Below are 12,749 nucleotides of genomic sequence, written 5' to 3'. Positions count from 1 at the left end.
TCTGGGCCGTTTACCCCACACTTGTCAAGCTAAATAAACGTTGGAGTGTTCATTAAAGGTTTAAAAGGCGCGCGGTGTAAAGTTCAAACCTAAATAAGTGTATGATGTGCGTTTGCCGTGTAACAGCTCTGGCTTTTACCAAAGTGTAACAGGCTAAAACGTAAGACGTTTTACTAAAAAATACACATTCTTGCTTGCTTGATAAGAGTCATTTGTGAAACACAAACAACACGTCATATACGATGAAAGGGAATAGTGGCGGAGACTGTCAGTCCCCAATTCTGAATAACAATAACATGAGGGTGATAATTTATAACAGAACTTTCGTTTTTGGCTCACCTATTCCTCATCCTGCAGCCGAGTCTGTCGAGAAACTGAAATATAAACGCACGGATGCCACTTGGTGACGGAACTGATGCATTAAGACATTATGTAGCGCAACTCCAGTCTCTGTCTCCCCTTAGTGGTCACACGAAAGAACTGTCCTAGATCAGCAAAGAATATGAATTAAAAACACTGTCTAAATAAGCAATCCAAAACATGTAGTCACAGAAACTTTTATTGTAAAGATTTATTCCAAAATAGCAGAATATTGCAGAGGAAGGGATAAGTGAAATGAAAAAAGGGGAGAGAGTGAGCGAGAGAGAAATGAAGAAAATCCACACTTGACTTTGGCAAGACTTTTTGAAACTAAACATACCAAAATTCCACAATAAAAGTAAGAAAATGTCTATTTTAAATGCCTTCTGTCCCTACAGATGAGTTAATATTTTACATTAGCCTCTTATACATCTAATAATGCAATGAAAAGTCACAATCTATTTTCAACTCCAAGTTAATATATCACGATTTATAAAATAATACCAAAAGTCGAATGGTTATGCTTACCTGTGCTTTTTAGTTCAGGAATACAATGTTAAACTATCCATAGACCGGCCAATGCATGTCTCTAAGCCTGTATTCAGGTTATATTTTCCGACAAATCGATAAAAAAAAATGAAAAATCCTCCGTCCTCACCAAACACTTGCTGTCCGAATCAATTGGCCATCGATTGTGGGTGACCCACCTTGATATCGCTCAATAGAGGCGGCCTCGGATTAGAAACTGAAATGCTGGCGGTAAACTCCCCGTCTTCCTTTACAAACCAAAATGAGATTGCATCCAAAATGCTTTATTGGATGCAGAAAACCATGGCTGTGTCTGAAATCGCATACTCTCTAGAGTAGGTGCTTATATTGAACTAGAACACTCTGAATTTGTGTACAAGTGAATCTGAACAAAGAACCTTTTTCCACTACAAGGAACCTTGGGAAGATTCTATGGATGTTAAAGATTCTTTATGGAACCATTGATGCCAATAGAGCCTTTATTTTTAATAGCGTACTTTGCAACCGCTAAAAAAGTATGTTCTATATAGTATGCATTAGTATAATTCTTATATACTACATTCATAATGATGTAATGTGACCTACAATATCATTTACGTCGCTTCACTGACATTCACAAATCCTCTCCCGTGGCCTCATGGGATAGTAAAGTGTCCATTGTATGCACACTTGCCAAAAGTAGTAGGTCATCTGGGTACTTTTTGCCTACTCTTATATGAGTACTGTGAATTCGGACAATTCTTTTGTCACAGTGTTTTTTGCCTACTATATAGTAGGGAAGTATGCGATTTCGGATGCAGTCCATGTTTTTTTTTTTTTTTACAGGAATGCTATGTATCACTTTTGACCCCCAAAAGAAGGTGGTTGTGCATAACAGACGAAAGGAAACTGTAATTATTGTTTAAAAAAAAGAAGTGCACACTGATGTTTTTAGTGAAGTTGGTACTGAAGAGTGTCGGTTATACATTGATACAGTATATACGCCCGCTAAGGCGGCATCTAAAACTAATCACGGATAACAGGCCTGGTCCACGTGTGTGTTACACTAAAATCCTACAAGCTGTAACTGGAACACACATACCTCGCCGGTCCCGGTTCTGGAAACCCTGGGTTAAAAACTATGCTGTTTCTGCCCTATTCAGCCTCTTTAAGGGCTGCGTCTGTGTGTGTTGGGGTGTGTGTGTGTATTACAGTGATAGAGAGTCACTTTTAGCACGGGTGCACATTGCATGCGCGGACCTCCCTCTTGTTTTTGCAGTGGTTGGACTGTGAGGATTTGCCCTTCTTCTTTACGTTCATCACGCGTTCTTGTATCCCCCCGTCGCACGGCTTGGTACACTCCGTCCAGCTGGACCACGGGCGTATCGGACAGGCTGTTGGAAGAGAGTAAAAGAAACGGTACTTCTTCTTACAAGTCTCATGTTTCAAATTTTACAAAATCTACTGCAATATTTCATTATCAAATCTAATTTTGACAAAACACATATTGTTGGAAAGGTATAAAGGTCCTTGCACACTGAGTCCGAAATTTTCGTCCGTGCTTTAAAAAATAAATACTATCCCACGTTGTGTCAATCACGTTTACACACTGCCTCCGAAATTGCATCCAAAGCAAGCATTTTGAGAGGGGTTTTGACAATTCAGAGCCCACTGGATGACGAATATGGAAAACCGACTCGGACTCAGAATTTCGGACTCAGACCTTAAGACTCAGGGTTCCACCTGTTTTGTGATAGAAGTGATATTGTGACAGAAATATATTACTTTGCAAAAGGAGAACAAATCCTAAAAATGTCAATAGAGTGGGGGTGTCACCGATGTCATTTTTGGTATAGTGCCTAAATAAAATGCAACAGCAACCTCAATTTTGATGATATTGGAAACACAACTTGGTAAGACATACATCTTTGATTATCTAGCAATTGCAGTCCAAATTATTTTGTAAAATATATATTTTGTATTAAATAAAAAATGTTTAGTGCAGTATATTTGATTTACAGTAAACAAACTTCTATAACTTTTTACACTTTCATTTTTTGAAGTGCTTTGACTCCAGCAATAATCTGCTGAGTTAATTCAAAAAGAGACCTTGGTTCTGTATTCCGAAAGCATTAATGAATTGCAACCATTTAAGTTTGAATAGTGCATTTTCAATCCTCAAAAAGGGGGGAGGCGGTTATCAAGAGCGTTTCACTTCCTCTTAAGAAGGTGGCGACCAAAATAAAGTGTCAAGAATGAAGATTACCAGTGTCCTCCACAGATGATGGGGACAGCACAGTTAAAGGTGATGTATTAGTGTGTGTGTGTGTGTGTGTGTGTGTGGTCGAAATGAGTTACAAGACCAGAGAGACTTCCCTTGTACAATGAGCCTGGGACATCCACTACATCACCATCTGTGGCCGTACTGAATCACTTCATCATATGCTGACAATACGACGTGTGTGTGTGTGTGTGTGTGTAAAAGATGCTCTGGCTCAGAGAGTGGCAGAGCTTTAAAAGATGTGATGTATTGATCAGAGCAATATGGAGGATTTACAGGGCACATAGGAGAACAATTTGATCAATAACAAAAATATTAGCTCTGTTCCAAAACATAGTAGCCTTTTTAAGATGGCACCTCATAAGTGACTGGTTTGAAACGTTGTTCAAATATCGTTGGGGTGAGTATGTTTTTTATTTATTAATCATTTCATTATTCAGCAATTTGTATTAAATTCATCAAAAGTGACAGTAAAGATATTTATATTGTAACTAAAGATTTCAAATAAATTTTTTTTTTAAACTTACTATTCATCAAAAAAGTATCACTGTTTGCACAAAAATATTAAGCACAACACAATAATAATAAGAATTGTTTCTTGATCAAATCAGCATATTAGAATGATTTCTAAAGGTTCATGTGATACTGAAGACTGGCGTAATGCTGAAAAATCAACTTTGCATCACAGGAATAAATTATATTTTGAAATATATTCAAATAGAAAACAAACTATTTTAAATTGTAATAATATTTACAAAATTAGTGTGCATTATTACTTCCCTGTCTTTTACTATGTTTGGGAACAGAGTAGGCCTGTCGCGATTGGTAGATACAATCGACGCTGTTAATTAGTCGACGTCAATATTTTTATTCGACTGGGTAAGTTGTTAAGTAAATTAAATGTTTTTAAGTAAAATTGTTGAAAATGATTGTGATAAATTAGTCGATAAATTAATCGATTAATCGATAAATTAGTCAATAGATTAATCAATATAGAAATAGTCGTTACTGGCAGCCCTAGAACAGAGCAATTACCAGTTTCCAGGAAAAATATGCAAAGGAAATTAACGTATAGGTAAGAGGGCAACAAGAAATTATACTCATTTTACTACCATAATATAAGATATTTCTGTGTAAAATGGAATATTCAATGAGAAAAATTTGAGCGAGACTTGGTTGGATTGAAAAAAGGGCATTTCATATAATCTTGATGTATCCAAATGGTAACTTTAAAAACAAAATTGGGTAACACTTTAGAATAATGGTCATTAGATAACATTAGTTAATGTATTAACTAACATGAACTAACAATGAGCAGTACATTTGTTACTGTATTTCTTCATCTTTGTTAACGTTAGTTAATATAAATACAGCTGTTCATGGTTTGTTCATGTTAGTTCACAGTGCATTAACTAATGTTAACAAGATTTTAATAATGCAGTAGTAAATGTTGAAATTAACATTAACAAAGATTAATAAACGCTTTATAAGTGCAGTTCATTATTAGTTAATGTTAACTAATGTAGTTAACTAATGTTAACTAATGACCATTATTCTAAAGTGTTACCCAAAATTGTTATTTGAAATGTTCAATACTTTTGCCTTTGATCCCAAACTTTGGCATTCCCCAGCATTGAAATATAGTTTTTCTACCCACCTCATATCAGCTATCAGCCAAAAAGGTTATTACATTTTGATACAAGATTGCAAAGACAATTTCTTTGGATTAACTTCCACCGACGAATCATGCAAAGTAAAACCAGGAACATGTAAAAAATAGGTCAACTTTGACTTCAGGTTGACTTTAAAGTCAGATTCAGTTGCACAATCCAAGTGCAATTAACATAATTCCTGCTTCCAGGAAGGATCTGTTGACAGAGAGCTAAATTTGCAACAAGTAAATACTAAATAATTCTGGACCTGAGTTCTCCTCTGCCACAGACTCCCTGCTCTGTTTTGCTCTCCTCCTGTCTGGAGTTTCCTGTCTCTTCCTCTTGTCGCTGGCGCGGGAGCCTCTCGTGCACTTGCGGATCTTGCATTTCTTCCTCTGGACCGTCTCGGGGCAGGCCAGGCCCCCGAACTGAGGCTCTAGCTTGACCATTCGTGAGCGGATCATGTGACCCTTCCCGCAAGACTTATTGCACTCGGACCACCCTGACCACTCCGACAGCATGCAGTCTGTGGCTGGAAGAAGAATTGAATTAGTTAAAAAGGCAGAATTTCACCCATCTGTGCATTTCTGTGCATCTACTTGGTATGTCTCCATTTTGATAGCAAGTAAAGGTGTGTGTTTGTGTGTGTGTGTTACTCACGGCATTCAGGAAACATGCACTTTTCAACCTGCTCGAGCTCATCTGGGCACAGGCTGGGCTCTACGGGCGTCTTCAGCATGCGCTGGCGGGAACGCATGCCCACGCCGCAGGACACACTGCATTCTCCCCAGTCTGACCACGGAGACAGCATACACACCACTGCATCTACAGGGTTAATACAACATTACACAGGTTATCAACTTTGCCATGATGCATACTTTTTCTCACCCACAATAGATCAATCATGTTCAAGTAAAAACAAAAAAAAAGTTTGATTCACCAGTCACATTTACTTGACAGAAAAAGTATGATTATTACTATTATTAATAATAAATGTGCATAAATAAATAAGAATTTTGCCATGATGCAAACTGGTTTTCTCACCCACTATAGATCAATCATATTTAAGTAAAATAATTTTGATTCCCCAGTCACATTTACTTGACAGAAAAAGTATGATTATTACTATAATCAGTAATAAATGTGCATAAATAGATAAGAACTTTGCCATGATGCATACTGGTTTTCTCACCCACTATAGATCAATCATATTTAAGTAAAATCATTATGATTCCCCAGTCACATTTACTTGACAGAAAAAGTATGATTATTACTATTATCAATAATAAATGTGCATAAATAGATAAGAACGTTGCCATGATGCATACTTGCTTTCTCATCCACTATAGATCAATCATATTTAATTAAAAAACAATTTTGATTCACCAGTCACATTTATTTGAAAAATTATTTTTTTATTATTATTATTACAACTTAACGTGCATAAATAACTAATCAAACAAAGAAATATGATTATCATATGTGCAGAATAAATAAATGAATGAATGAATAAAAATATTTAATAATAATGTTTTAATAAAAATGAATGAATTAATGAATATCTTTTCAGTCTACTGTACTGGTATTTATTTATTGCCATTTTCAATAATTCCTGAATATTTACATATTTAAATGTCCTATTTATTATATTTTATTTATTATTATATATTATAAAATGGATGTATTATTATTTATATATAATATTGAAATGGTACACTGAATTACTGTTCAGTTTGAAGCATCAGCCATTACAAGTTAAAACTGAAATGGACAGCCTTCATCTACTTCTATTTATACACATGAAGGCTGATTATTGGATAAATAAAGGTCATATTATGTGACTATGCATTACTTTACCTGCTATGTCTTGCCTTAATAACAAATGGTGCAGCCAAATTAAGTACCGACTTAGTGACGAGTATTTACAAAACCCCAAGTGTGAAGAACTTGACGCCTCAATTTAAATGAGACCTTATGAACGGCTGGTGCAGCTCAACCCGGGGCAAGTGACAAGCAGGTCTAATTAGAAATCGACTAGCACCAAAGAGGAATTCTGGTAATGAATCAAGCTTGGCGAAGCAGGGCATCTTGCCTGGCCCATGAGGGGTGAGTTGACTGAATTGACGTTTTGCGGCTTCATACTTACTGCACTCAGGCATCATGCACTTCTCTGCCTCCGCCAGCTCCACTCGACAGGGCGAGCCATCAGAGGCTTCCATCTTCATCATGCGCTCTCTCCTCCTCATCCCCAGTCCACAGCTCACGCTGCAGGGCTCCCACTCACCCCACTCGGTCACCACACAGCTACTGGGTGCTAAAACACACACATACATGTGTCTAACATTACTGGTGTAGACTTTAGGATAGTTATTTGACACCGATTGTCCATAAAAACATGAACACAACATATATGTATAACTTACAACAGTCCTCGTTGACCGCACACTTCTCTGTCTCCTCGGTTGGCAGTGTACAGCTGGAGCCGTCCTCTGGGAACTGCTTGACATATCTCTCTCTGGACCTCATGCCCATGCCACATGAGGCGCTGCACGGAGACCAGCTGATCCACTCCGACATCATACATGTGGACGCCTCTAGGGAACAGAACACAGTCATATGCTAGTGAGGTACTGTATGGCACAAAACTTTCTTAAAAGTATACTCCGAGATCAGGTGATGAATGAATGGACACATTTGACTGAATTTATGTTTCTCATTATCTTAAAAAGCTTTTGACTCAAAGATTTATGCTTAAATGATTGAAATGTATTTTGTGGACAAAGAGTTCCTTGACAAAAATATATTCGTAATTGAACTGTTTAAAAAGCATCTCAGGATGCACCGCGTAAAGTGGGCTCAGAGAACGTGGTATAAATTATATCAATGTGGTAAGTTTGAAACAGGCTAATATATGATAATAAATTATATAATAATAAAGTTTATTACTGTGTCAGGATTTTTTTTTAATCACACTATATAATAATTAACATAAAATTTTATATTTAATTTGTATAATTTAATAATAATTGTTATCAGCCACAAATTTGTTTATTGTGATTATTAATAATAATAATAAATCACACAATATTATAATTAACAACAAATTTGATATCTAATGTGCAGAATTTAATAATAATATACTTACCCTATTAAGTTTGCAATAAGAGTAATTAACTATATTGTCAATTTTTTATTGAAATTATTATTATTACTATTATTATTAAATTATGCAATATTATAATTAACAAATGTAATTTCTAATGTGAAGAATTTAATAATAATAATAATAATAATGAACTATACTATTTGCCACAAATGTGTTTGTCGTCATTATTGTAAAAACAATGTTTATTGCAATTATTATTATTACTATTATTATTAAGTTATACAATATTATAATTAAAACAAATTTAATATTTAATGTGTAGAATTTATTAATTATATACTTAGCCTATAATGTTTGCAATGAGTATATACTCATAACTCATTTTTTTCATTATTATTATTAAATTATACAATATTATAATTAACATCAAATGTAATATTCAATGTGTAGTATGTAATAATATTAATAATAATAATGAACTATTTTGTGATTATGATTATTACATTTTAAAATATTACAATCAACATCATATGTATTATTTAATGTGTAGAATTTAATAATAATATTTATCATATTATAAATAAAAAATTTTTTTTTGCTGGCCATCCCTTACTTGCATTCTTTATTATGATAAAGAAAACATATACAAGATATTCACTCTTCACTATATACAACAATACGATGCAGTGACCTGCTCCTATAATCCTCTTTCTTTATGTATGACAGACTGTAAGATTACAATCCTCCTCTATCCTTCTTCAATGCTGCCATGCTCCACAGTTCATCTTTCATATCTTCCACCTTTCTCCCCTTATAAAGTGCTGACAGATGTGATCAAACTGACCGATCCAGCCACGCTTTATCTCACCTCAGCCGTTCCAATTATCTCTAAGGCAGAGCTTGTAAATAGATTTGTTATCAGAGGCGATGGATGAACTTGGGGCGACTCTCCATAGATTTGTCTCCAGTGCAGAATTGCAGACCCCATTTGGGACGTGCAGCGAGCACTACCTAATAAAGCAGAACTAAGTGAATCATTAATAAGAGCTGTAAATAAACGTGGCCCTGATGGGGTCCCCAGAGGCCCCAGTGTAGGCCTGTCAACGGGATGGTGGATTATCAATCAATGCAGGCACCTAACGGCCTATTAATTAAAAACAAAGGAGAGACTACGCAAAGCAATGCAAGTTCTATTAATCAATAGCGAGCGATGGTGAGAAACAACAGCCTTCAGCGTCTTTGAAAGCCTGGCGTCAGAGTTGACAGGATGAAGACGTGATGTGGAAAAACAGACGGATCAGAGGATGGAGAGGTACAGATGAAGTAGACGGATGGGTTGATGCAGATACGCTGACAGACAGATACAAAAAAGAGAGAAAGTCACCAGCAAGCCAGCTGGCGAGACAGAGCAACAGACAGACAGATAAAATAAAAAACACATCACAGGTGCTGCACAATTTGGTCTTATTGTGGTTATTTTTGCTTACTGATATTGCCATTTGAACTGCAATGTGTTAGAACATCTCACAAAAGAACAAGAATAACTCAAACTAAATCAGCAGATCTCATGCGGAACAGCAAAAATGACAAACTATGCCTTTTGTCTTAAAGTTAAAACATGCTTTGCACAACAAAAAAAGTTTGACTGTTAATAGAAAAAGTTAGTCTTGAAGGACATCCATGCTTGTTCTCTTTAAATCAAATACGGCAGGGCTGGACTGGGGCTAAAATTCGTCCCTGGACATACCCAGCCCATCCGGCCCATGAGTTCCCCCCGTGAATGTTTTTGCTGGGGTTAGGGCCTTAAATTTGAGTAAATAAATAAAACTAGGACAGGGACAAATAATGATGTATATTATTGAATTTAATGCAAATGCAGTTCACAAATTGAATATTGCACTTTTGTCGCACAGAAATGATCTTGACAGTAAAGAACTGATTTGAGCTAGGATGCATTAAAGTGAATTTACTGCTTTTAAATTCTGTCATCATTTACTCACCCTCAAGTTGTTCCAAACCTCTTTGACTTACTCTCTTCCGTGAAAAACAAAATAAGATATTTTGAAGAATGTTGGCAACCAAACCTACCACTGAATATTGTATGGACAAAAAAAAAAAAAAAGACTCAAATTATATGTTACACAGAAAGAAATTCATTCAGGTTTTTAATGACATTAGAGTGAGTAAATGATCACATTTTAGGTTGAACTACCCCTTTAAAAACAACAATATTTTAAAGTTAACACCTAATTTATGTAAGACATTGATATCTATCTTTCATGAGGCTCTCATTGAAATAACATTGAATTAAATTTAATTAAAACTATTAAAAAACATTTAAAGAGAAAAAAAAGTGTTGTCCTTAATTAATGGAATCCAGGCTTTAAAGCTGTTTTGTTGAATTATCCTTTAATTACCCTAATGCAATTTTATTTATAGTTAAACTGTAAGATCATGGTAGTCACAGGTAAAACCATGCTCCTCATTACCATGGACTTCTAAAATACATCAATAATAATAAACTATTGAATTTGTAATAAAAAATGTTGTAAACACATGTAGAAAATATGAAAACAGCCTCTATAAAAGTGATTTATATTCTGCAATATTTAATGTAAGTAATAATAGCAACATTTGTAATAAATAAATGTCTTCCAAAACGCCATATTTCTTCACTGTAAGTAGCTGCAAGGTAAATTATTATAGTAATGTAATGTTCCCATATCACACGACTGTATAAAACAAAATTCGGAGTCAAAGTGCCGTTCATCACTTCATAGAGCAGCGGATATATTTTGACTATTTAGAATATTTTAATATATATAAAAAAATAGGAATTTATATCCAATAGTATACCATATCTTATACAAATATTGTATACAAAATAAATGAATATTTAGAATATTTTAGAATGTTCTAAAATTATTATTTTTTTAATTGTACTGTATGCAATATTGTACCGAAAACATTTTAATATTTAGAACATTTTAATATATATGACCCTGGGCCACAAAACCAGTCATAAGGGTAAATTTTTTAAAATTGAAATTATGATTTTATCATCAATTATACATCTGAAAGAGGAAATAAATAAGCTGTCCGTTGATGTATGGTTTGTTAGGATAGGACAATATTTGGCCGAGATACAAGAAAATTGCCTTTAAAGTCGTCCAAATGAAGTCCTTAGCAATGCATATTACTACTACTAATAATTTTTTTTTATATATATTTATGGTTTGAAATCTACAAAATATCTTCATGGAACATGATCTTTACTTAATATCCTAAAGAAAAATCGATAATTTTGACCCATACAATGTATTGTTGGCTATTACCACAAATATACCCGTGCGACTTATGACTGGTTTTGTGGTCCAAAGTCACGTATTGTAAAATTAGAACATGTATTTCTTAAATTTGAATTTCTATTCTGTAAAATATATTTTTGCCATCATGAGTTCTTCACTCTTAAGCAATTGGTTGGTTTGTTAAACCTTCAAATTGTAGCTTTTATTTTGGCGGAAAAGTAAAGACCCGTTTCCGTCACACTGGAGAATAATGCCTACTAGAGCATACAGTGCATGAGAACTATATTACTTAAATTCATGGAAGGCCATACAGCAATTTTGATTTTAATTTGATTAATTGTGCAGCCCTTACAGTTGTATAGATACACAGATTTAAGTAAAGACAGCCAACCACTCAAACGAGAAAACATTATTTGCAGTTTAACTTACCAAGATTTTACACTCTGACCCAAATGGCCAACCAACCAAAGTGCAAATGTCCTATTGATTCATTTAAACGATAAACAGCAATTTATAGTTTACGGTTATGGTTTATAGCGTCTACGTCTCCAACGAGGGAATCGATACCTTGGTCTGCTCAAGCAGATTGCGAGCATAAAACTCCACAGCAGCAGTTTGAGGTCGGATAAGGCTTTCTTAACCTTGAAATCAGAGGCCTTGCATTTCTCTACATTACTCTCTGTAAAAAGACTATCAATTAATAACATGCTCCACTCAGAGCCGACAAAAAAAATCAATGCTTTTCATGCATGCATTTCTGCACATTTTTATTCCTTCCACCTCCATTTTTTTCCCATGCACCTTCCTTCCTGGCACGCTCTGAGATAGCCATCTCTAAATCCGCCAGCCTCAAAGGCTTTTGTATGTGCTGGAGAGCTGGAGACCAGCATTATCTTGCTCACCCTCCTCGCTGCAGCCCGGCCCCATGCAGGGCTCAAAATCTTGGGTGTGCAAGCAGGGCATGATGGGGTCCAGCTGCGCTTTTAGCATCCTCTGCCTCATCCTCCGACCCTTATCGCAGGTGGAGGAGCTACAGGCCGACCACGGAGACCAGTTTGAGTAGATGCACGTCTCTGGAGTGTTGTCTCCTGCAGAAAAGTAAGTGGATCCGTGAAAAGATTCACGGTTCATAAAAAGCAGTGACAGTTTAGCAGGGCATTTAATGGGGATTTCGTAAGAAAAAAATGGCTTTTCTTTGTGTCTTTGTATCGTTCTGTCCTTGTTTCTTTTTTATTCCTCCCAGTGGTGCTATCAAAACATTCCCTGGCTAGCCTGACAGTAACACTGGAGCTGGACTAATGGCTGCTAGTAGGGCAGAAATGATGCTCTTTAGCTTTAAAAGAAGTAAGTCTAGCACCGCTCCACATTGTTCATTCCAGTCCTCATCTCTTCATTCCTGAAACTCTGGAGGGAAACCACAGGTAATTATCTGGCACAGTGCATTAGCCAACAAACATAATTGAAGTGCACCATGGTAAAGCATATTGTTCTTCTTCATCTTCTTGTTGTTTGACTTAACCGTGACAGAAGGGACA

General features: G+C 35.5%; 1 protein-coding gene across 2 annotated transcripts in view; it reads right to left on the bottom strand.

Annotated features, from left to right (window-relative positions):
- Positions 1–540: 540 nt before the first annotated feature.
- spon1b (spondin 1b) overlaps positions 541–12,749 on the bottom strand; it is a 79,583-nt gene continuing 67,374 nt past the window's right edge. The window contains exons 11-16 of one of the 2 annotated variants that reach the window (XM_079809347.1): positions 12,117–12,302; positions 7,224–7,394; positions 6,947–7,114; positions 5,461–5,625; positions 5,069–5,326; positions 541–2,261 (exon numbers count right to left, since the gene is read on the bottom strand). In XM_079809347.1, the coding sequence (XP_079665473.1) occupies positions 2,098–2,261; positions 5,069–5,326; positions 5,461–5,625; positions 6,947–7,114; positions 7,224–7,394; positions 12,117–12,302 (1,112 nt within the window). In that variant the 3' untranslated portion in view covers positions 541–2,097. Of the gene's footprint in view, positions 2,262–5,068; positions 5,333–5,460; positions 5,626–6,946; positions 7,115–7,223; positions 7,395–12,116; positions 12,303–12,749 lie in introns of both variants that reach the window. The other variant, XM_079809346.1, reaches the window with a different exon arrangement.

Source organism: Gobio gobio (assembly GCF_949357685.1).
Source record: "Gobio gobio genome assembly, chromosome: 25".
NCBI lineage: Eukaryota > Metazoa > Chordata > Actinopteri > Cypriniformes > Gobionidae > Gobio > Gobio gobio.
This window is presented reverse-complemented; position numbering and strand designations above follow the sequence as displayed.